The 22,500-nt window shown below is 35.1% G+C and overlaps 1 protein-coding gene across 3 annotated transcripts in view; it reads left to right on the top strand.

Annotated features, from left to right (window-relative positions):
- ppp3cca (protein phosphatase 3, catalytic subunit, gamma isozyme, a) overlaps positions 1 to 22,500 on the top strand; it is a 92,987-nt gene that overhangs the window by 48,339 nt on the left and 22,148 nt on the right. For all 3 annotated transcript variants that reach the window (XM_062051528.1, XM_062051527.1, XM_062051526.1), the window contains exons 5-11: positions 7,839 to 7,984; positions 8,509 to 8,648; positions 11,276 to 11,353; positions 11,436 to 11,530; positions 11,617 to 11,742; positions 15,722 to 15,799; positions 16,371 to 16,455. In XM_062051528.1, the coding sequence (XP_061907512.1) occupies positions 7,839 to 7,984; positions 8,509 to 8,648; positions 11,276 to 11,353; positions 11,436 to 11,530; positions 11,617 to 11,742; positions 15,722 to 15,799; positions 16,371 to 16,455 (748 nt within the window). The remainder of the gene's footprint in view (positions 1 to 7,838; positions 7,985 to 8,508; positions 8,649 to 11,275; positions 11,354 to 11,435; positions 11,531 to 11,616; positions 11,743 to 15,721; positions 15,800 to 16,370; positions 16,456 to 22,500) is intronic.

The following is a 22,500-nucleotide window of genomic DNA, read 5'->3' as shown; positions in this document are numbered from 1 at the left end:
GAAAAAAACCCACCATATATGCAATATTTTCCCCCAATTAAATTTTAAAGTAGATAATTTGAGATTATAAAATAATTGGAGCCTTAAAAAGGTCAATAACTCATAATAACATTGACATTTTTTGAGCAATGACACACGCAAAAAAAAATCCCACTAAAATTATTGGGGATCCAAAACTCATTAAAGTGTTAAAAAATAAACTATACTTTTTTTTTACTGATTACTTTTAGCACAATAATCTCGAGATCAGCTTCAGATCTGTCCGTCAATTCTAAGTTTTATTGTTGTTTATGTTTTTTATTTGTTCGTTTTAGGCCCTTCTTTTAAAAAACAACAGCTCAGTTTTTTATATGGCAAACACAAAATAGGCAACATTTTCCCCAGAGAATATCTCAAAGTGGAATATTTAATGTGACGTAATTGGAGCCTTGAATAGGTCAATAATTCATAATGATGTTGATTTTGATAAATATTATTTTTTAAAGAAAAAAACAGCCTACATGGCAGCTTTGTGTTATTAGAGTAAACATTGCAACATTTTCTTGTTACATTTCACCTGTTTGCTCTTTTATACCACGTTTGTTTTTGTTTTTTTATCGTATTTTTAGAATGTGTTGTGGAGCCGTTAAAAAATGACCTGCGGTCCGCACTTTGGACACCCCTGACTTAAACTAAGCAAAATTATCTGCCAATAGAACAAAAAAAAATTGACTTGTCAAGACTTTCCAAAACAAGTAAAATTAGCTAACCTCAATGAACCCAAAAATACCTTAAAATAAGTCTATTCTCACTAATAACAAGTGCAGTTTTCTTGGTAGAAAAAAAGAGACCTTTTTGCTCATTATGTTGAAAAATATTCTTAAATGAAGTAAATGCTAGTGCCATTATCTTGACATAATTGATATGCGCTCGGCATTACATTTCTTGAAACCAGAAAACTTATACTAAAAACTAATGTATTGTTCTTAATGGAAAGGCAACAAGGCAACACGGCAAAAACTGAAATCTAAGTAAGATTAAATATCTCAAATAAGGGTGATATTTGCTTATTTTCTGTCTGATAAGATAATTATTCTCATTAAGCAGATTTTATGTTAGTGTTTTACTTGTTTTAAGGGTTTTGGTCCTAAATGATCTCAGTAAGATATTACAGCTTGTTGCTGAGATTTTATGACCTATATTGAGTAAAACATGCTTGAAACTAGAATATCAACTGTTGCAAAGCTGTGTCATCAACACTCAAGTATAAAACTACTTTTTTAAAGTAATTTCTTACTTCAAGCATGGAAAAAAAAATCATGATGGCCCATATCATTATGTCAAGATAATGGCACTAGCATTTACTTAATTTAAGAATATTTTTCAACATATTGAGCAAAAAGGTCTCTTATTTTTCTACCAAGAAAAGTGCACTTGTTATTAGTGAGAATATACTTATTTTAAGGTATTTTGGGGTTCATTGAGGTTAGCTAATTTTACTTGTTTTGGAAAGTCTTAAAAGCGGAATTTTCTTGTTCTATTGGCAGATAATTTTGCTTAATTCAAATAAAATACCCCTAATTTTTGTAATTTTTTTTCTTGTTTTTGAACACTGACTTTTTGCAGTGAACCGCTTGTTACTCTCGGGGTCTCCTAGCCGCTCAGGCAAAATATATGGTCTAAAAATGCATTTTTCCATCGATAACATGACATCATCGCGCCAAGTGCGTGCTCTTTCAGTCAATTAGTGCGCATATATACAGCCCGGCCCCCGGCCAAATTTTTTTTAATTGTAATTTTTAAGAATTTATCTGAATGTGCATGAACTATTTCTGTTCAAAAATGTTTGAAATGTCACATGTTAAATGTTTTTTTTTTTCATGCTTGAAATAAGAAATGATTACTTTAAAAAAGTAGTTTTATACTTGTGAGTGTTGATGACACAGCTTTGCAACAGTTGATATTCTAGTTTCAAGCATGTTTTACTCTAAATAGGTCATAAAATCTCAGCAACAAGCTGTAATATCTTACTGAGATCATTTAGGACCAAAACCCTTAAAACAAGTAAAACACTCTAACATAAAATCTGCTTAGTGAGAAGAATTATCTTATCAGACAGAAAATAAGCAAATATCACCCTCATTTGAGATATTTAATATTACTTAGATTTCAGTTTTTGCAGTGTGTACACTACGTACAGTCTTTTGACCATCCACCCCCTTTTCCTGTGTGTTCAATGTGGGCCTGATTTCTTCTGGGGCAGTGCGAGATGGGAGACACGCCCACCAGATGGCAACAAAGATCGGTAGTTGACTCACAACGCAGTTGTAGTTTTATGAAGCGTGTTGATAAACCCAAACTGACAGCAACAGTGTAAGATATCAGTGTTTGATGGTAGGAATAGTCTTGAAGTTTGACTTCCTGGAGGCCGGCTTACAATGTTAGACTTTGGACAACTCCTGAGGTGAACAAAAAGTGGTTTCTACTGTCCTCCCTCACGACATTATGACGGCTGTGTTCTGTGAAAATAAACAAATGTTGCCACCCACTTCTACTTCTTTATTAGGAAATACAAAGTGTGTTATTTACAGCAGTGGGCTGTTCAAGGGCCAGATTTTTTTCAGAAGATATTATGAGAGCCAGATGCTATAGTAATATAAAATAACATTTGTATCAAAAGTATCGGTTGTATATTATTTTAGATACAATTTTTAAGTGTATATATTGCCTTTATGTTCACGAGCTAATATTAATTATACTGCAACCAGCCTAGTGAAACGTCTTGCATAGGTCCAATTGTACTGCCCTAATAATTAAGGGCCTGAAAGTGCTAATGTTTTAATTTATTTAAAAAAAACCCACACACACATTTTGGCTGAATCATGTATATATCAGAGTGCAAACTCTTGAGCTGTTGAGGTAGTGACAACTGGAGATTGAAATGGTTTGTGTTCAATGAAGCCACACGACTCACAGACATACAGTATTATCAAACCTAACCTAACTTACTTGTGCTCCTCTAAAATCATTGAAAAACTTTCATCTGTGCATAACTTTTTTACAAAACACCCGTATTTTTCGGACCATAAGGCGCACTTAAAACCCTTTAATCTTCTCAAAACTCGACAGTGCGCCTTATAACCCGGTGCGCCTCATGTAGGGAATAATTCTGGTTGTGCTTACCGACCTCGAAGCTATTTTATTTGGTACATGGTGTAATAAGTGTGACCAGTAGATGGCAGTCACACATAAGAGATACGTGTAGACTGCAATATGATGGCAGTCACACAAAAGACATACGAGTAGACTGCAATATGACTCAAGTAAACACCAACATTTTATATGTTCCATTGAAAATATAAAACATTACACACAGCGCTCAAAATTCTATCAAAATGTTTTAGTAGGACTTTGGTAAGCTATGAAGCCGCACCGCTTGATGGATTTTACTGTGCTTCAACATAGGAGTATTATTATGGTGTGTGTACAAGGTAAGACGTATTATCTGGCGTTTTGTTTCGCAATATTATGCAAAAGCAACTTTTCTTACCTTCTGGTACCTGCTGATCTGTACTTGGGATCTGCATAAATCCTGAAAATTGGACTACAAAGGCGGGCGCGTGCAAATTTTCAGGATTTATGCAGATCCCAAATACAAATCAGCAGGTACCAAAAGGTAAGAAAAGTTGCTTTTGCATAATATTGCGAAAAAAAACGCCAGATAATACGTCTTACCTTACCAGCATAGTCGATAAGCTTCTTCTTTTTCTCTATCTTCTTGTTATTGGACATTCATCCTCTGCTGTTACCATTTCTAATATAAACAGTGTTGGGACTAATGTGTTACAAAGTAACGCGTTACTGTAACGCCGTTACTTTCGGCGGTAAATAGTAATCTAACACATCATTTTTTATATTCAGTAACTCAGTTACCGTTACTACATGATGCGTTACTGTGTTATTTTACGTTATTTTTTATGTAGTATTGGCTAAAAACTGAGAAGATCTGAGTGTGTTTTATTGGAGCGCTGCAGAAGAGGCGACGGAGAAGAGGCGCGCTCTGTGTGTGTGTGGGAGGGGGCGTGTCTGTGTTTACTAACAAGACATCATGGTGAAGCCCGAAACCGAGTTTCTTAACATGGAGATATTCTCACTACTTTTCTTTTGTCGACCACAAAGAAAAGAACATTTTAGTTAAATGTAAGTTGTGTCTTGGATCAAAGATCCTATCCTAGCGATTCAAACCTGCTGAAACAGCTACAAAAGCAACATGCTTCGACGAAGCTAGTAAAGAGAGACACACTTCACCTCCTAAGCAACAGCGGCTGGTTTTTAACGAGGCACTACTAGCCAGGACAACGTTGATAGAGCCATTGCAGCGTGTGTGCTAGAAGACATGCATGCTATTTCTACAGTGGAGTCACCCGATTTCAGGCAGTTAATTAGCATGATACCGGGCGTCAAATGGCACCTGGACAGTGAGTACATAAAAATGGAAAGCGAGCTAAAGAAAACACTCCAAACTCTGCCTCTGCTCATCATTCAGCACTGAAGGTGCACACACTGTGTCAATTCTGTTATATACTGTTGCTCTTTCATTCTAGACTTCTAGAGTTTTTGATTATCACATCACTCTAAATGTATAGACTATAAAGTTCACAAACATAAAGAGGGATGCTAGTGGGCCAGGCCAATCTTTCCTTATCTCTAAACTAAAACTGGGGAAATGTGTAGAGTGTTCTGGGCTTCTGTCATGATTTTATTTCAGAATTCCTTGAGAGAAAAAACCGCCTGGTTAGGCTTTGTGTATGTAGTGTGTGCCTTCCTTGGTTTACAGCTATGTTGTTATTATGCTGTTTGTTACTTATGTATGTTATGTTGCAGCTATTTAAAACAGTTTTGTCAATTTGTTCTGGCCTGAAACAAATTGGCCCTTTGAAACATATCTTTGTCTTTGTGTGTTGTATGTAGACCACATTGCTTAGCGGAGTTCAGAGATGCAAATGCATGTCAAGTTGATTAACAGATTGTATTATTCTCCAGTGCAATAACAGTACTGAAATGAAGACTAAAAGGGCATTAAACGGGGCCTTAAAAAAATAAAAATATATATTAGTAACTAAATAGTTACTTTTCACAGTAACGCATTACTTTTTGGTGTAAGCAACTGAGTTAGTAACTGAGTTACTTTTGAAATAAAGTAACTAGTAACTGTAACTAGTTACTGGTTTTCAGTAACTAACCCAACACTGAATATAAAGTAGTGTAAAGTTCTAACTTATACCTCGCTATGGAAGCGCTAAAACATACCGGTGTAGGCCAGGCAAGGCAACTTTATTTGTATAGCACTTTTCATATTCTAGGCAGACTCAAAGTGCTTCACAGACAACAAAGTGAAATGAAGGAAAATAAAAGCAAAATTAAAATGCAGACAATAAAAATAAAAACAGTGCGGACGTTAAAAGTTAAAAGATTAAAAGATTTAGCTGAAAGCTAAGGTGAACATAAAAGTTTTCAGTCTGGTTTTAAAAGTAGTCAGAGTTGGGGAAAGTCTGACATCTTCAGGAAGTTTATTCCAGGTATTTGTTGCATAGTGACTGAATGATGCTCTCCCTTGATTTGACTTTACTCTGGGAACCGCTAACAGATTGGTCTCAGAAGATCTTAGTGATCTGGAGGGCTTATATAGTGGGAGCATATCAGTGATATACTTGGGCCCTAGACCATGTAGTGATTTATATGTGAGCAGGAGGATTTTGAAATCAATTCTCTGATGTACAGGGAGCCAATGTAAGGACTTAAGAATTGTTGTAATGTGCTCACATTTTTTGGTCTTTGTTAGAACTCTAGCAACAGCGTTCTGAACAAGCTGTAGCTGCCTGACAGTTTTTTTGGGAAGACCTGCAAGGAGACCATTACAATAGTCTAGCCTACCGGTAATAAAGGCATGTACAAGTTTTTCTAAGTATTGAGCTGACATGAGCCCTCTAAGTCTTGTTACAAGTGTAGTGAGTTTACATAATTCACCCAAGGAACTTTAGTCATTAGAGAGTTTCGGTCATACGTTTTTTCACGGGACACATTTCCGGCGTTGTTGTTGCACAAGTGAGCCACGGATGAGGAGATGCTGCTCCGTTATTGATTGAAGTAAAGTCTGAATGTCATTATAACAGTTAGCTTGAATTTTCTGTGATTGCAACTGGCATTTCCTGTGCGACGTTGTCCTGCCTGTTCTGTCCCTTTAATGATTTTGTGTCTCCTGACCCCAATCTGATCTGCAGTGCTGTGTGCAAGAGATACCACAGAAGCAGTTTTATGACTTTTGCTGCAAATGAGCACCGGCTCCTCTGGCACAACATTGATGCACCAGCGTCTCCCATCACTAATCAATTATTGCAATTTGTGTGCATGGTTTGCACAATAATGGACAGCTTGGTTTCTGTGTGTGGCATGTGACATATTGGTATACACAAATGTATGCTATCACTGAACCACCAGGAAGTGAATATAACTGGTCTGTCTTCTGCACCGATAATAACTTTGATTCTTCTACTTTTTACAAGATGATGATGCTGATAATGATGTGTGTATGTGAAGTTTTTTGTCCAGTCATCCAAATGCTCCTTTATGAGGTCAGAGGTCACTGATGCTGGACCTCAACTGGGGCTTTGTGGTTTGCTCGAGTTCATCCCACGGATGGTTAAGGCCAGGGTTTGTGTCAATGTATACACTGCAAAAAGTCTGTGTTCAAAAACAAGAAAAAAAAAATACAAAAATGAGAGTTATTTTATTTGAACTAAGAAAAATTATCTGCCAATAGAGCAAGAACATTTGGCTTGTCAAGACTTTCCATAACAAGTAAAATTAGCTAACCTCAATGAACCCAAAAATACCTTAAAATAAGTATATTCCCACTAATAACAAGTGCACTTTTCTTGGTAGAAAAAAAAAAAAGAGACCTTTTTGCTCAATATGTTGAAAAATATTCTTAAATGAAGTAAATTATCTTGACATAATGATATGCGTTCGGCATTACATTTCTTGAAACCAGCAAACTTATACTAAAAACGAAATTATTGTTCTTAATGGAAAGGCAACAAGGCAACCACTTGTTACTCTCGGGGTCTACTAGCCGCTCAGGCAAATCATATGGTCTAAAAATGCATTTTTCCATCGATAACGTGACATCATCGCGCCAAGTGCGTGCTCTTTCAGTCAATTAGTGCGCATATATACAGCCCGGCCCCTGGCCAAACATTTTTTAATTGTAATTTTAAAGAATGTATCTGAATATGCATTAACTATTTTTGTTCAAAATTGTTAGAAATGTCACATGTTAAATGTTTGAATATTAACTGTCAGTTTACTGTACTGTGCCAACTGTACTACTATATGAGTACGTATTTTCTATTGTTTCATTGAAAATAAAACAGCAAAGTCCATTTGGCTGTCATCCGTTTTAATTATGAGACAAAATCGTGTCAAAGTCATGATTTTTTTTTTTCATGCTTGAAATATGAAATGATTACTTTAAAAAAGTAGTTTTATACTTGTGAGTGTTGATGACACAGCTTTGCAACAGTTGATATTCTAGTTTCAAGCATGTTTTACTCAATATAGGTCATCAAATCTCAGCTACAAGCTGTAATATCTTAATGAGATCATTTAGGACCAAAACCCTTAAAACAAGTAAAACACTCTAACATAAAATCTGCTTACTGAGAAGAATTATCTTATCAGACAGAAAATAAGCAAATATCACCCTTATTTGAGATATTCAATCTTACTTAAATTTCAGTTTTTGCAGTGTAGCAGTCATTTAATCACATGCTTTTGCTGTCTCACTGTGTTTGTGACAGGTAAAATTAAGTACTCAGAAAGGGTCTATGATGCCTGTATGGAGGCTTTTGACTGCCTGCCCCTTGCTGCCCTGCTTAACCAACAGTTCCTGTGTGTCCACGGTGGGCTCTCACCAGAAATCAACTGCCTTGATGACATAAGGAAAGTAAGTGACATACTGTGTAATAGTCCAATATCGTACGATCACATTAGAACAGTGGTTCTTAACCTGGGTTCGATCGAACCCTAGGGGTTCGGTGAGTCGGCCTCAGGGGTTCGGCGGACCCTCCGCCGTGGAGGTCGAGACACACCCGACTCATCGTGTAAAAAAAACGTCTCACTATCGGCTTATTATGGATACGGCAACAGCAGAAATCACAGTGATTTGCAGGCGTGTAATTTTTTGTGAGTTCATGTACTGTGTTGGTTGTGTTCTTTGAACAAGGTGATGTTCATGCACGGTTCATGTTGTGCACCGGTATAAAAACATATAACTTTGTCTTGAATTTGAAAAAATATATATATATATTTTTCACTAAAGAAGGGTTCGGTGAATGCGCATATGAAACTGGTGGGGTTCGGTACCTCCAACAAGGTTAAGAACCACTGCATTAGAATGTGATATAATGGGTTTATTGCCAGAATTTACAACTGTATGCGCACAATTTGTAAATCTGTCTTTTCAAACAGTTAGATAGATTTAAGGAGCCTCCAGCGTTTGGACCAATGTGTGATCTGATTTGGGCCGACCCTGGTGAAGACTACGGCAGTGAAAAGACAAATGAACACTTCAACCATAACTCTGTCAGAGGCTGCTCCTACTTTTTCAGGTAGAATCAATCATTTAGTCCCTTTAACGTATATGATGTCAGGACACGGCAATTATCCAATAATCAATACACAGTATTGTATTAGGAAAAACAAAATCAAGTACAGTTAATCACAGTAGCCTAAAAAAATGGGAAACGTGGAACCATATTAGGCATCTCTCATGATACTTCCATACTACATATATAATACTTATATAACATAATAGATAATAACATAACTGCACTGCAAAAAGTCAGTGTTCAAAAACAAGAAGAAAAAAACATTTTTTAGGCGTATTTTATTTGAACTAAGCAAAATTATCTGCCAATAGAACAAGAAAATTTGGCTTGTCAAGACTTTCCAAAACAAGTAAAATTAGCTAACCTCAATGAACCCAAAAATACCTTAAAATAAGTATATTCTCACTAATAACTGTACTACTATATGAGTACGTATTTTCTATTGTTTCATTGAAATTAAAACAGCAAAGTCCATTTGGCTGTCATCTGTTTCAATACGAGACACAATTGCGTCAAAGTCGATGATTTTTTTTTTCACATGCTTGAAATAACAAATTATTACTTTAAAAAAGTAGTTTCATACTTGTGAGTGTTGATGACACAGCTTTGCAACAGTTGATATTCTAGTTTCAAGCACGTTTTACTCAATATAGGTCATAAAATCTCAGCAACAAGCTGTAATATCTTACTGAGATCATTTAGGACCAAAACACTTAAAACAAGTAAAACACTGACATAAAATCTGCTAAGTGAGAATAATTATCTTATCAGACAGAAAATAAGCAAATATCACCCTTATTTGAGATATTTAATCTTACTTAGATTTCAGTTTTTGCAGCGTGACAGTTATTTGGCAGATTTAGCAGCACAAAACAGTATTGTGGCAAAAAACGGTATCACCTTGGGGTCATTTTTCCACATTACAGTAAATTACATTAAGCACAGTCTTCAGTTGTGCTCAAAATGTTTTGGAAGACATTTTACTTAGGATGTAACAATATCCATTTATATTCCTTAGATTCAACTATATCGATCTGTGCTCGGCAAGTTTGCCCTCCGGAATATAGGTATCGATCCAACATCATTTTAAAAAAAAAATAAAAAAATAAAAACCAACATCATCATTTTAAAAGAAAATCGATCGATTTTATCCATACTAGAAAAAGGATAACATTGGTTTTAAGAACTGCAGACTTTGTATGCAGTTTAACACTAACATTCAAGTCTGTCTGCCCGTCAGTGGTGTCATCACCATCAGTCGACAAACAAAAATGGGGGATAGCTATGGTGGCTGAGAAAGGTAACAACAGTTGTTGTGTTATGGCTTTATGTTATTTTTGTAGTGGCGTTTGTATTTGCTGTGACTTTTCTCTGCTATTGTAGCTGTTTATTAAAATGAGAGTAGCAGCAGGTCAAACCACTGCTCAATTAACCTGAAGAGATGTTGGTTGCACTTTATTCTTGATATTGTGTTATTTTATGTTGGAAAAACAACAGCAGAAGTAGCACGTACATCTACTGTTAAAATGTTGGTTACAGTACTTTTTGTAGTTTTTGGAAAATTGAAAATGAGAGAGTTGTTTGTTGCTCTTTATTCAAACAATATGTGAATGCATTAATGCCATTAATTGTTGTTGACTTTCTTGTTTGTATCCATAAATCATTTATACTGTATTCCCTTACAAGAAATGACTGGAACATAGAGAACTTCCCCTGCAGTGTCCAGTATCCACTATTTATTTCACAGTCACTGTTAAAAGTTACTGAATCGATTTCAACTCATTGAAACGTTTCGGATCTTATCTTCTTAAAAACATGATGTCATGCCTGAATCGTATCGGCAACTACAAATTCTGAATCGAATCAAATCACTGGTAAAACGAATCGCATTTACCAATCATGTAATACAGATATCCTTTACGTTTTATAATCATTAGACAAATGGTCAATTTGGTGTGTTGAATGGTGGTGAATGTTGATTTCTGAAATGTCGTGTGTGTGTGTGTGTTTGTTTGTTTGTTTATTTATTTACACATGGCAGAATTGTACATACAGGCTGAAATATACATACAGTCACCAAAATAATGTAATAAGTGCTGGGGTAGGTTCCATATTGACTTTTTACTGTCCAATGCCAAGCCCCGTTTAACTGCCTGTTAATAATCACACAATTGACTACGGTTGTTACAGCAGTTATAAGAAGTACTTATCATATAAGTGTTACTGTCCACAGTGAAGGTTTATATCACAATGGACTGGACAAAATTGACAATGTCAAAGCGTGAATGAACTTTGTAGCTTAACCGATAATTACTGGGGTTGTAGGCATGTATTTGAACCTGAACATATCATTTTGACCCAGTTTGAATTTGAGAATACAAAAAACAGTTCAAGTAAATGCTTATAATCGATAGGGCATTTTCTCTCGTGATTAGTGTATTTATGTACACTTCTGAACTGGAGCACTACATACACACTTTGTCATTTAGCCTTGGATAACTGATTTAGTGGTGAACTTTTGAACATTACCATACGTGTGCCTGAACAAGTAATAGTAGCCTGCTAAAATAGTATGAGCTCAATATTTAAACAAGATTGATTTATGTCTCGTTTTTCTCTCTTTGCAGTTACTCAGCTGTCTGTGACTTTTTGGTAAATAATAACTTGTTGTCAGTAATTAGAGCCCATGAAGCACAAGATGCAGGGTAAGTTAGTTTGGATTTTACTGACAAAATGTCCATGGTTTGTAAAATGTCTGTTGAGTTTTTTTGTTTTGTGGCCCAATAGATATCGGATGTACAGAAAAAGTCAAACTACTGGCTTCCCTTCATTAATCACAATCTTTTCAGCTCCAAATTACCTTGATGTTTACAACAACAAAGGTTTGTTGATCTTGGAAGGGTTTTATTTTATTCCCCGACGTGTTTTAATCCCTGGACTTCCTTTTCTGTGTGATCTCTTGCTGCAGCTGCTGTATTGAAATATGAGAACAACGTGATGAATATCAGACAGTTCAACTGTTCCCCCCACCCTTACTGGTTGCCCAATTTTATGGACGTCTTCACATGGTCTTTGCCTTTTGTCGGGGAGAAAGGTATGACTTTACTTGACACGATTTACACTTTAAACTGAATAATAACATGCTTGAGTTTGTACTACAGTTAAAGAACACTTTGATTAGCTTAACCCCTGATTTCCACAGGATGCCAAACAGCTGCGGCAACAGCATTATTCAAGCCAATGCACTGCAAAAAGTCAGTGTTCAGAAACAAGAAAAAAAGATGCAAAAATTAGGGGTATTTTATTTGAACTAAGCAAAACTATCTGCCAATAGAACAAGAAAGTTTGGCTTGTCAAGACTTTCCAAAACAAGTAAAATTAGCTAACCTCAATGAACACAACAATACCTTAAAATATGGTATATTTTCACTAATAACTGTACTACTATATGAGTACGTATTTTCTATTGTTTGATTGAAAATAAAACAGCAAAGTCCATTTGGCTGTCATCTGTTTTAATATGAGACACAATTGTGCCAAAGTCATGATTTTTTTTTTCATGCTTGAAATAAGAAATTATTACTTTAAAAAAGTAGTTTTATACTGGTGAGTGTTGATGACACAGCTTTGCATCAGTTGATATTCTAGTTTCAAGCATGTTTTACTCAATATAGGTCATCAAATCTCAGCAACAAGCTGTAATATCTTACTGACATCATTTAGGACCAAAACCCTTAAAACAAGTAAAACACTCTAACATAAAATCTGCTTAGTGAGAAGAATTATCCTATCAGACAGAAAATAAGCAAATATCACCCTTATTGGAGATATTTAATCTTACTTAGATTTCAGTTTTTGCAGTGTGTGTCCGTTTCCACCGCCTGCGGAACATTTCGCGTCGCTGCGCTAAATGTACGCAGGGCTTCTATTTCTGCCGGTTGCGGCGGTTTAATTTAGCTAAAGTACGCTGGGGTTGGACAGGAAGTTATGCACAAGCACAAAATAAATGATCGAGTTTACTTTCAAAATAAAATAGTTTGTCATTAAGGCGGATCGTATTTTACACTTTGAAACGTCCTAATGGGTGCGGACGGACATCATTTTATTAGTCGCCACACCATAATAATTCAAATAAGACAAATATTACACTGCAATACATGTTAGACATGAATATAAATTAATTTTCTAGACTTGACTTAGGCCAAAAAATATGAAGAATATGTTTGAACAAAATAAAACATCTGAAATATTTGAAGTAAGATGTGTTATAGATAGATAGTACTTTATTGATTCCTTCAAGAGAGTTTCCTTAGGAAAATTTAAATTCCAGCAGCAGTGTACAGAATTGAGATAGAACTTGAAAAACTAAATAATGGAGGTATAAATGGAAATAAAATAAAAAAATATAACAATATATATGAACTCACACTATCTGTGAAAGTAGTCAAAAGGTAAACTTAAAAGAAAGTATTTTGTTTGTACTTATGATTGTATGACTTTCTATGTAATTCATTGACCTTAAGTTACCGTATTTTTCGGACTATAAGTCGCTCTGGAGTCGCACCGGCCGAAAATGCATAATAAAGAAGGAAAAAAACATATATAAGTCGCATTTTTTGGGGAAATTTATTTGATAAAACCCAACACCAAGAATAGACATTTGAAAGGCAATTTAAAATAAATAAAGAATAGTGAACAACAGGCTGAATAAGTGTACGTTATATGAGGCATAAATAACCAACTGAGGACGTGCCTTGTATGTTAACGTAACATATTATGGTAAGAGTCATTCAAATAACTAGAACATATAGAACATGCTATACGTTTATCAAACAATCTGTCACTCCTAATCGCTAAATCCCATGAAATCTTATACGTCTAGTCCAGGGGTGTCAAACGTACGGCCCGCGGGCCGGATCAGGCCCACGAACAGGTTTTATCCGGCCCGCGGGATGAGTTTGCGAAATTTTGGAATGAAAGAAACTGCTCTTCTAAATGTGTCCACTAGATGTCGCAATAGCAATTCTTTGTATCATTTTAGATTATGCTACATATGTAAAAAAACAAAAAAAAACACATGATCTTAGTGCACCAGTTGAGAAAAATGAGCAAACTACATAAATAACATCCTGTAATTTGATTTTGATATTTTTTTTATCTTAATAGATTGAAAATTACACCTATGAGTTGACTGATGAACATTATCACATCATTTATTCAGAAAGTATAAGTAACGACAAAGATAGAATACTATTAACTGCAACATGTATGTGTAAAAAAACCCATCAACATTATGATTTGTTCATTTTCAGAATGTGCTTGTTCTATTTTTAAACAAAAAAAATAATCTGAAGTTGTCTTTATTTTTAAGTTATCGTGCCGTGATTTTACCAGTCCGGCCCACCTGGGAGTAGATTTTTCTCCATGCGGCCCCCGATCTAAAATGAGTTTGACACCCCTGGTCTAGTCTCTTACGTGAATGAGCTAAATAATATTATTTGATATTTTACGGTAATGTGTTAATTTCACACATAAGTCGCTCCTGAGTATAAGTCGCACCCGGCCAAACTATGAAAACAACTGCGACTTATAGTCCGAAAAATACGGTATATGCCGTTTAATATCTGTTTTTGTGAGCATGGGGGGCCTTTTCACCGAATTAGTGCCATTTTCTTCCTTGTAACTCTCTCAAAATCAACTCTATTTTTTGTCTTTTTTCAACCACCTAATCTGATCAAATGTGTATTGGCCCTGGCAACATCAATTTATTTTTGACAAGGTTCTTGCTGAAGAGACTTGCTTGAGTACATAACTTTCAATAACAACAGTGATTTTTTTTTTGTCATAGAATTAGCAAATACATGAAATATAACCACATCATTTACGCCAATAGCATGCTGACATTAAGTTGAGGACAATGATTGAACATAAAAAATACTTTTAAATGTTAAAAACAACAAATAACAGGAATATGCTTAGAAAATGTTATGATCCGCTGCCGGGATCATGTTCAGTTTGGTTTTTGAACTCCCTCAGTTCCCGTTTTTGTGCACCCCTGGGGTTGTTTTCTGTTTCCATGGGTGCTTATTGTTTCCACCTGGCTCTGATTGGTGTTCGGGAGGCTCACCTGTTCCCTGAGCACTAATCAGTAGCACTATTTAATACTGCCTTTTCCGGTCAGTCAGTCTGGCTTCCTAATTTGCTACACGTTGACGACTTTTGATTCCTGCTACCTGTATACTAGCTTCCACGCTAGGCTCTGTTTGTTGCTAGCTTCCACGCTAGCCCCTTTGGTTTTTGCCTTCCGTGCTTTGAGCACGTTTTTTTTTTTCTAGTCTGATTTATTTCTTAAATAAATAATTTCCTACCTGCACGCTGTGTCCGAAGTCCGTCTGCATCCTGGGAGAACAACCCCCACATCACTATGCGACCCGGTCGTCACAGTAGGAAGCCAGCCTGACTGACTGGAAAAGGCAGTATTAAATAGTGCTACTGATTAGTGCTCAGGGAACAGGTGAGCCTCCCGAACACCAATCAGAGCCAGGTGGAAACAATAAGCACCCATGGAAACAGAAAACAACCCCAGGGGTGCACAAAAACGGGAACTGAGGGAGTCGAAAAACCAAACTGAACATGATCCCGGCAGCGGATCATAACAGAAATCCCATATTTGAGACTATAATATAAAGTAGTTATTAATCTCACTACAAAGTGTCAGTTAGGGAGGCTTGGTTATGACTTTCTTTTTATGGTAAATGGGTTATACTTGTATATCGCTTTTCTACCTTCAAGGTACTCAAAGCGCTTTGACACTATTTCCACATTTACCATGAATTGATTTACGACCCCGACTTAAACAAGTTGAAAAACTCATTGGGGTGTTACCATTTAGTGGTCAATTGTACGGAATATGTACTGTACTGTGCATTCTACTAATAAAAGTGTCAATCAATCAAAAAACAATTTTGTCAAAACCGATGGGGCTTTATTGCCTGTTTTTTTTTTGGATAGAGTTAGGAGGTTGGGATCAAACCAACCCCAAGCAGATGTTTAAATATTTACTCTCCCCACAGTGACAGAGATGTTGGTGAATGTGCTCAACATTTGCTCTGACGATGAGCTCATGTCAGAGGGAGACGATCTCTATGAAGGTAAGCTAGCCGCAACTGATGTAAGAACACAACTTCCCAGTCACAGCAACCTAGATACTGTATGTTCAGTCGAGTGTGCTAATCTGTCAAAATTGGAAATTGAACAACAGCCAGGTGAGAGCTGGGGTACACCCTGGACAGATCACCAGTCAATAGACAGTGCTGACGCCTACAGTAGATAACAGAACCTATCCATCGACCAAACAATCTCAGCAGTTGAATATATTAGCAGTTTCCCTTTTGATTACTAAGCAGACATTTTAAGGGTCACAATTTAGGTCAACTGTATGACGAATACCAACACTGTGAGAACATTTTTATATAACATTCTGAGATGTGAAGACTTTATGTTAATTACATCACTTGAAATTAGTATTAAGCAGTGTTTGTTTTGTTTTATAAACTTAAATAAATATGTGCTTTTTCCGTCAGAGAATAGTTACCATGCCTGTAATCAAACCATTGTTTGAAACCTCAAATAAATCCTTTCTTTAGGAATGCATTAACTTCCCCACATTGGTGAAATGAATACAGGTATTTTGGTGTGACAGCGATGTGCTGTTTTTTCCAGGTGGCACCACAGCAATGCGTAAGGAGGTCATCCGCAACAAGATCCGTGCAGTGGGGAAAATGGCTCGGGTCTTCTCAGTACTCAGGTCTGACCGCGTTTTCTCCTTGTGCTTCTGTGTGATGTTACACTCTTGTGTGTCTGGGGCTTGTGAGAAGTGGAGCTTTTCAAAACAGTCATGTTAGTTGTGTCCTCTGCTTGGATTTGTGTTGTGTGTCCTGCTATTTTTATTTTTTTTAACAAGTGCAAAAAAAATAATGTCAGGTTTAAACACTGATGACATCTATTTAACAAGACAAGAAGCAAGTAATTAAACAGACAGAATTGAATTTGGCTCAATTTGAGGAGAGTCGCCTGGACATTGTACCCTTGAACAGTGTCTCAGCACGCTCTGGCGAAAGATTGTACGCCTCCTCCTTTATTTGGACTTTCCCTGACCACATGGCAACAGCTGCTTCCAAAGGGACGTGGGTCGTAAACAGCGTTGCCTTTGGTTACAGAACAGTTAAAAAGAAAAGGTCGTAAACACTTCACAGAAAAGGTCGTAAAACAGTTCAAAGAAAGGTTCGTAAAAGACTTCAAAAAAGAGGTTCGTAAAAGAGTTAAAAAAAGCGGTGTCTGGAACTTGGGCAGATCCTGCCTTGTCTCCGCTTTGTAGTCCTTGGGTTAGAACAATATATTTCTGTTGATTGCAATACATGAAAGAAAACAGAACACCTTCATGTTGCTTCCCATCCTACACAGTGGAGTTTTACAAGCCTTCTTGGTAGGTTCAAAGACATGTTTTTGCTTCTCGCTGGGAACTCATTGAAACACAACGTTTTTGTGATAACTTAGATAAAATTATTCTAACAAATCAACCGGTCAAATTTTAAACCTTTTTGGTCAATATTCTCTTCTGCCTATATTTGGCCTGGAATATGAGCTATGGTAGTGTACACTACCGTTCAAAAGTTTGGGGTCACATTGAAATGTCCTTATTTTTGAAGGAAAAGCACTGTACTTTCTTTTTCTTTCTTTTAGTTTATTTCGAACATGAACACATTTACATCATAATACATCACACAATTTCATATCATTTCATTTACATCATGCCCGAAAAGGAGTAGGAAGAAGCAAAGCTTATTTAATCCTACCCCTTTCCCACTTCAAAGCATTTACAATTATATAAAATAATTTACTGACCTTTTTATATAATAAAATCACATCTATGAATTAGTATATACAACAGTTTGTAATATGTAATTAATTAATTCAGTCATTATTAACATACTGAGATGAAGAATATTTTCAATAAGGTTGGAAGTTTTTTCTCATAATTCTTCTTCTTTGTACTTTGTAAGCACTATTAATTTAAACAACCTCTTAAACTGGATCATGTCAGTACAATTTTTAACTTTTCAATGAAGATAACTTTAAACTAGTCTTAACTTTAAAGAAATACACTCTATACATTGCTAATGTGGTAAATGACTATTCTAGCTGCAAATGTCTGGTTTTTGGTGCAATATCTACATAGGTGTATAGAGGCCCATTTCCAGCAACTATCACTCCAGTGTTCTAATGGTACAATGTGTTTGCTCATTGGCTCAGAAGGCTAATTGATGATTAGAAAACCCTTGTGCAATCATGTTCACACATCTGAAAACAGCTTAGCTCGTTACAGAAGCTACAAAACTGACCTTCCTTTGAGCAGATTGAGTTTCTGGAGCATCACATTTGTGGGGTCAATTAAATGCTCAAAATGGCCAAAAAAAGAGAACTTTCATCTGAAACTCGACAGTCTATTCTTGTTCTTAGAAATGAAGGCTATTCCACAAAATTGTTTGGGTGACCCCAAACTTTTGAACGGTAGTGTATGTTACTGTAAATTCGGGATGTAACAATATCAAAATCTCACGGTACAATATTATCATTATATTAAGGCCACAGTACGATATTATTGCAGTAATGTCAATAAAAAAAGACAACTTGTAAAAAAATGCCTTAGCGTAGAATACACACTTACTGTAAATAAACACAAACCTAATGCTCATTCATCCATTTTGTACCGCTTGTCCCTCTCGGGGTCACGGGGCTGGCTGGAGCGTAACCCTATTTATTACTACCAAGATGTACAGGTATTTTCAAAGTGTAAAGAACAGTGTTTCAAGTAACAAGCAAACTTAAACAACTTTTCAGTTTATTGTCTTTAAACTGACATTGCAAACATGCTGTCATGAAGATAACTTCATTGATGTTTGGCCTGCCTGACATCTTGGTGTTGTGTCAATCTGTTTTCCTGTGATAATGAATCAAGTGACTTCTTATGTTGCTTGTATTTCCGGAGTTGTAGACAATAACTGCCAACTGTTATTTGCATGTCCGTCGTCACGTTTTCTTCTCCTTTTCTTCCTTAACTGCGAAGCCAAAATGCGTCCAGACGTTTGATTTTAACTTTGCTGGAGGATCCACTAGCTTGAGCTTTCCGTTCTGCTCCTCTGTGTTTCCTGCCATCTTTTACCGAGCTGGACTGCTTAGGGGATTATGTGAAATTTGGTTTGCTTCTCAATAATGTAAGAGAAAATGTACACTGGCAGGTGTACTCCTAGTTCTTGTTTACCATCACACATCACGGCATTATTGTGAGAATTTTAATACCGCCGTATTTACAATACCAATACATCACTATAAATGTATTTTGTGCAATTTATGGGTTATTCCAGCATTAATGTGCAATTTGCTTGTTGTAACTCATAATAAACATCTCAGTCCTATTTTTTTAATATGACATATTATACTATCAAAAATATGAATTGGCCCATCTCAAGGTTCCTAATGACTAAACATTATAATTTAGTTAACAGGACTGCTGAGAATTTAAGCCTCCTGAGTCATAGTTGAAATATGATTGATTATAGAGACCATGTGACATGTTTTGGAGGGAATAGTGTGTAGGGTAACAGAACTGAATCAAAACCCAGGTACACAACTTAAGTGTGAATTTCAAATAGTTTTAACTAGTTGCTTTCAACTAGGTTTTCTTGAAATTGAAGTAAAGTTGGAATGAGGAGTAACACATGTAAAAAGTACAACATTTCAGAAGCGTTGAAATAATTATTTCCTCGTCAATTCAAATTATAGAAAGCTGGCACAATCAACAAATACTTCAAGGTAGTTTATATATATATATATATATATATATATATATATATATATATATATATATATATATATATATATATATATATATATATATATATATATATATATATATACACACATACACTACCGTTCAAAAGTTTGGGGTCACATTGAAATGTCCTTATTTTTGAAGGAAAAGCACTGTACTTTTCAATGAAGATAACTTTAAACCAGTCTTAACTTTAAAGAAATACACTCTATACATTGCTAATGTGGTAAATGACTATTCTAGCTGTAAATGTCTGGTTTTTGGTGCAATATCTACATAGGTGTATAGAGGCCCATTTCCAGCAACTATCACTCCAGTGTTCTAATGGTACAATGTGTTTGCTCATTGGCTCAGAAGGCTAATTGATGATTAGAAAACCCTTGTGCAATCATGTTCACACATCTGAAAACAGTTTAGCTCGTTACAGAAGCTACAAAACTGACCTTCCTTTGAGCAGATTGAGTTTCTGGAGCATCACATTTGTGGGGTCAATTAAACGCTCAAAATGGCCAAAAAATGAGAACTTTCATCTGAAACTCGACAGTCTATTCTTGTTCTTAGAAATGAAGGCTATTCCACAAAATTGTTTGGGTGACCCCAAACTTTTGAACGGTAGTGTGTATATATATATATATATATATATATATATATATATATATATATATATATATATATATATATATACGTATATATATACATATATATATGTATATATACGTATATATATACATATATATATGTATATATACGTATATATATACATATATATATGTATATATACGTATATATATACATATATATATACATATATATATGTATATGTATATATGTATGTGTATATAAATATTATATATATATATATATATATATATGTATATATATATATATATATATATATATATGTATATATATATGAAATATATATATATATATATATATATATATGAAATATATATATATATATATATATATGAAATATATATATATATATATATATATGAAATATATATATATATATGAAATATATATATATATATGAAATATATATATATATATATATATATATATATATATATATATATATATGAAATATATATATGAAATATATATATATATATATATATATATATATATATATATATATATATATATATATATGTATGTATATATATATATATATATATACACACATATATATATATATATACACACATATATATATATATGTTTCATATATATATATATATATATATATATATATATTTCATATATATATATATATACATACACATATATATATATATATATTTCATATATATATATATATATATATATACACATATATATATTTCATATATATATATATATATTTCATATATATATATATATATATATATATATAGGCAAGGCAAGGCAACTTTATTTGTATAGCGCTTTTCATACACAAGGCAGACTCAAAGTGCTTCACAGACAACAAAGTGAAATGAAAGAAAATAAAAGCAAAATTAAAATGCAGACAATAAAAATAAAAACAGTGCAGACGTTAAAAGTTAAAAGATTAAAAGATTTAGCTGAAAGCTAAGGTGAACATAAAAGTCTTCAGTCTAGTTTTAAAAGTAGTGAGAGTTGGGGAGAGTCTGACATCTTCAGGAAGTTTATTCCAGCTATGTGTTGCATAGTGACTGAATGATGATCTCCCTTGATTTGAGTTTACTCTTGGAACCGCTAACAGATTGGTCTCAGAAGATCTTAGTGATCTAGAGGGCGTATATAGTGGGAGCATATCAGTGATATACTAGACCATGTAGTGATTTATATGTGAGCAGGAGGATTTTGAAATCTATTCTCTGATGTACAGGGAGCCAATGTAAGGATTTAAGAATTGGTGTAATGTGCTCACATTTTTTGGTCTTTGTTAGAACTCTAGCAGCAGCGTTCTGAACAAGCTGTAGCTGCCTGACAGTTTTTTTGGGAAGACCTGCAAGGAGACCATTACAATAGTCTAGCCTACTGGTAATAAAGGCATGTACAAGTTTTTCTAAGTCTTGAGCTGACATGAGCCCTCTAAGTCTTTTTACATTTTTGAGGTGATAGTAGGCCGATTTTGTTACTGATTTGATGTGACTGTCGAAATGTAAATCAGAATCTAAAATAACCCCAAGATTTCTGGCTTTATTTGAGGTTTTCAGGGACAGTGATTGAAGGTGTTGGATGACTTTAAACCTTTCTTTTTTAGCACCAAAAACAATTATCTCAGTTTTATCTTCATTTAGTTGTAGGAAATTTTGGCACATCCAGTGTTTGACTTGCTCAATGCACTGGCACAGAAGATCTATGGGGCGATAGTCATTTGGTGATAGCGCTACATAGATTTGGGTGTCATCGGCATAGCAATGATGGTCAATGTTATTATTTTGCATGATTTGTCCTAGTGGGAGCATATAGATGTTAAATAAAGTCGGCCCCAAGATTGAACCTTGGGGGACTCCACACGTTACGTTGGTTGGTTCTGATACAAAGTCACCAATGGAAACAAAATAGTTCCTATCTTGTAGATATGACTTGAACCAGCTTAAAACTGTGCCTGAGATCCCCACCCAGTTTTCCAACCTGTCCAAAAGTATTGAGTGGTCGATAGTGTCAAATGCAGCACTGAGGTCCAAAAGCATTAATACTGAAGTTTTGCCAGAGTCTGTGTTTAGACGGATGTCATTTATAACTTTAAGAAGGGCCGTCTCTGTGCTATGAAGAGGTCGAAATCCTGACTGGAAGTTGTTGTGGCAGCCAGTAGAAGCCAAGAAGTGATTTAGTTGTTGGAGGACAACTTTCTCAATTATTTTACTTATGAATGGTAGATTTGAAATTGGTCTGTAGTTGTTGATAACAGAGGCATCTAGGCTCTGCTTTTTTAGAAGAGGTTTAATGACTGCAGTTTTGAAAGCCTTCGGGAAATTGCCCGAT

This window comes from Entelurus aequoreus, linkage group LG06 (genome assembly GCF_033978785.1).
Source record: "Entelurus aequoreus isolate RoL-2023_Sb linkage group LG06, RoL_Eaeq_v1.1, whole genome shotgun sequence".
NCBI lineage: Eukaryota > Metazoa > Chordata > Actinopteri > Syngnathiformes > Syngnathidae > Entelurus > Entelurus aequoreus.
Note: the sequence above shows the minus strand (reverse complement) of the source record. Positions and strands in the feature narration are given on the sequence as shown.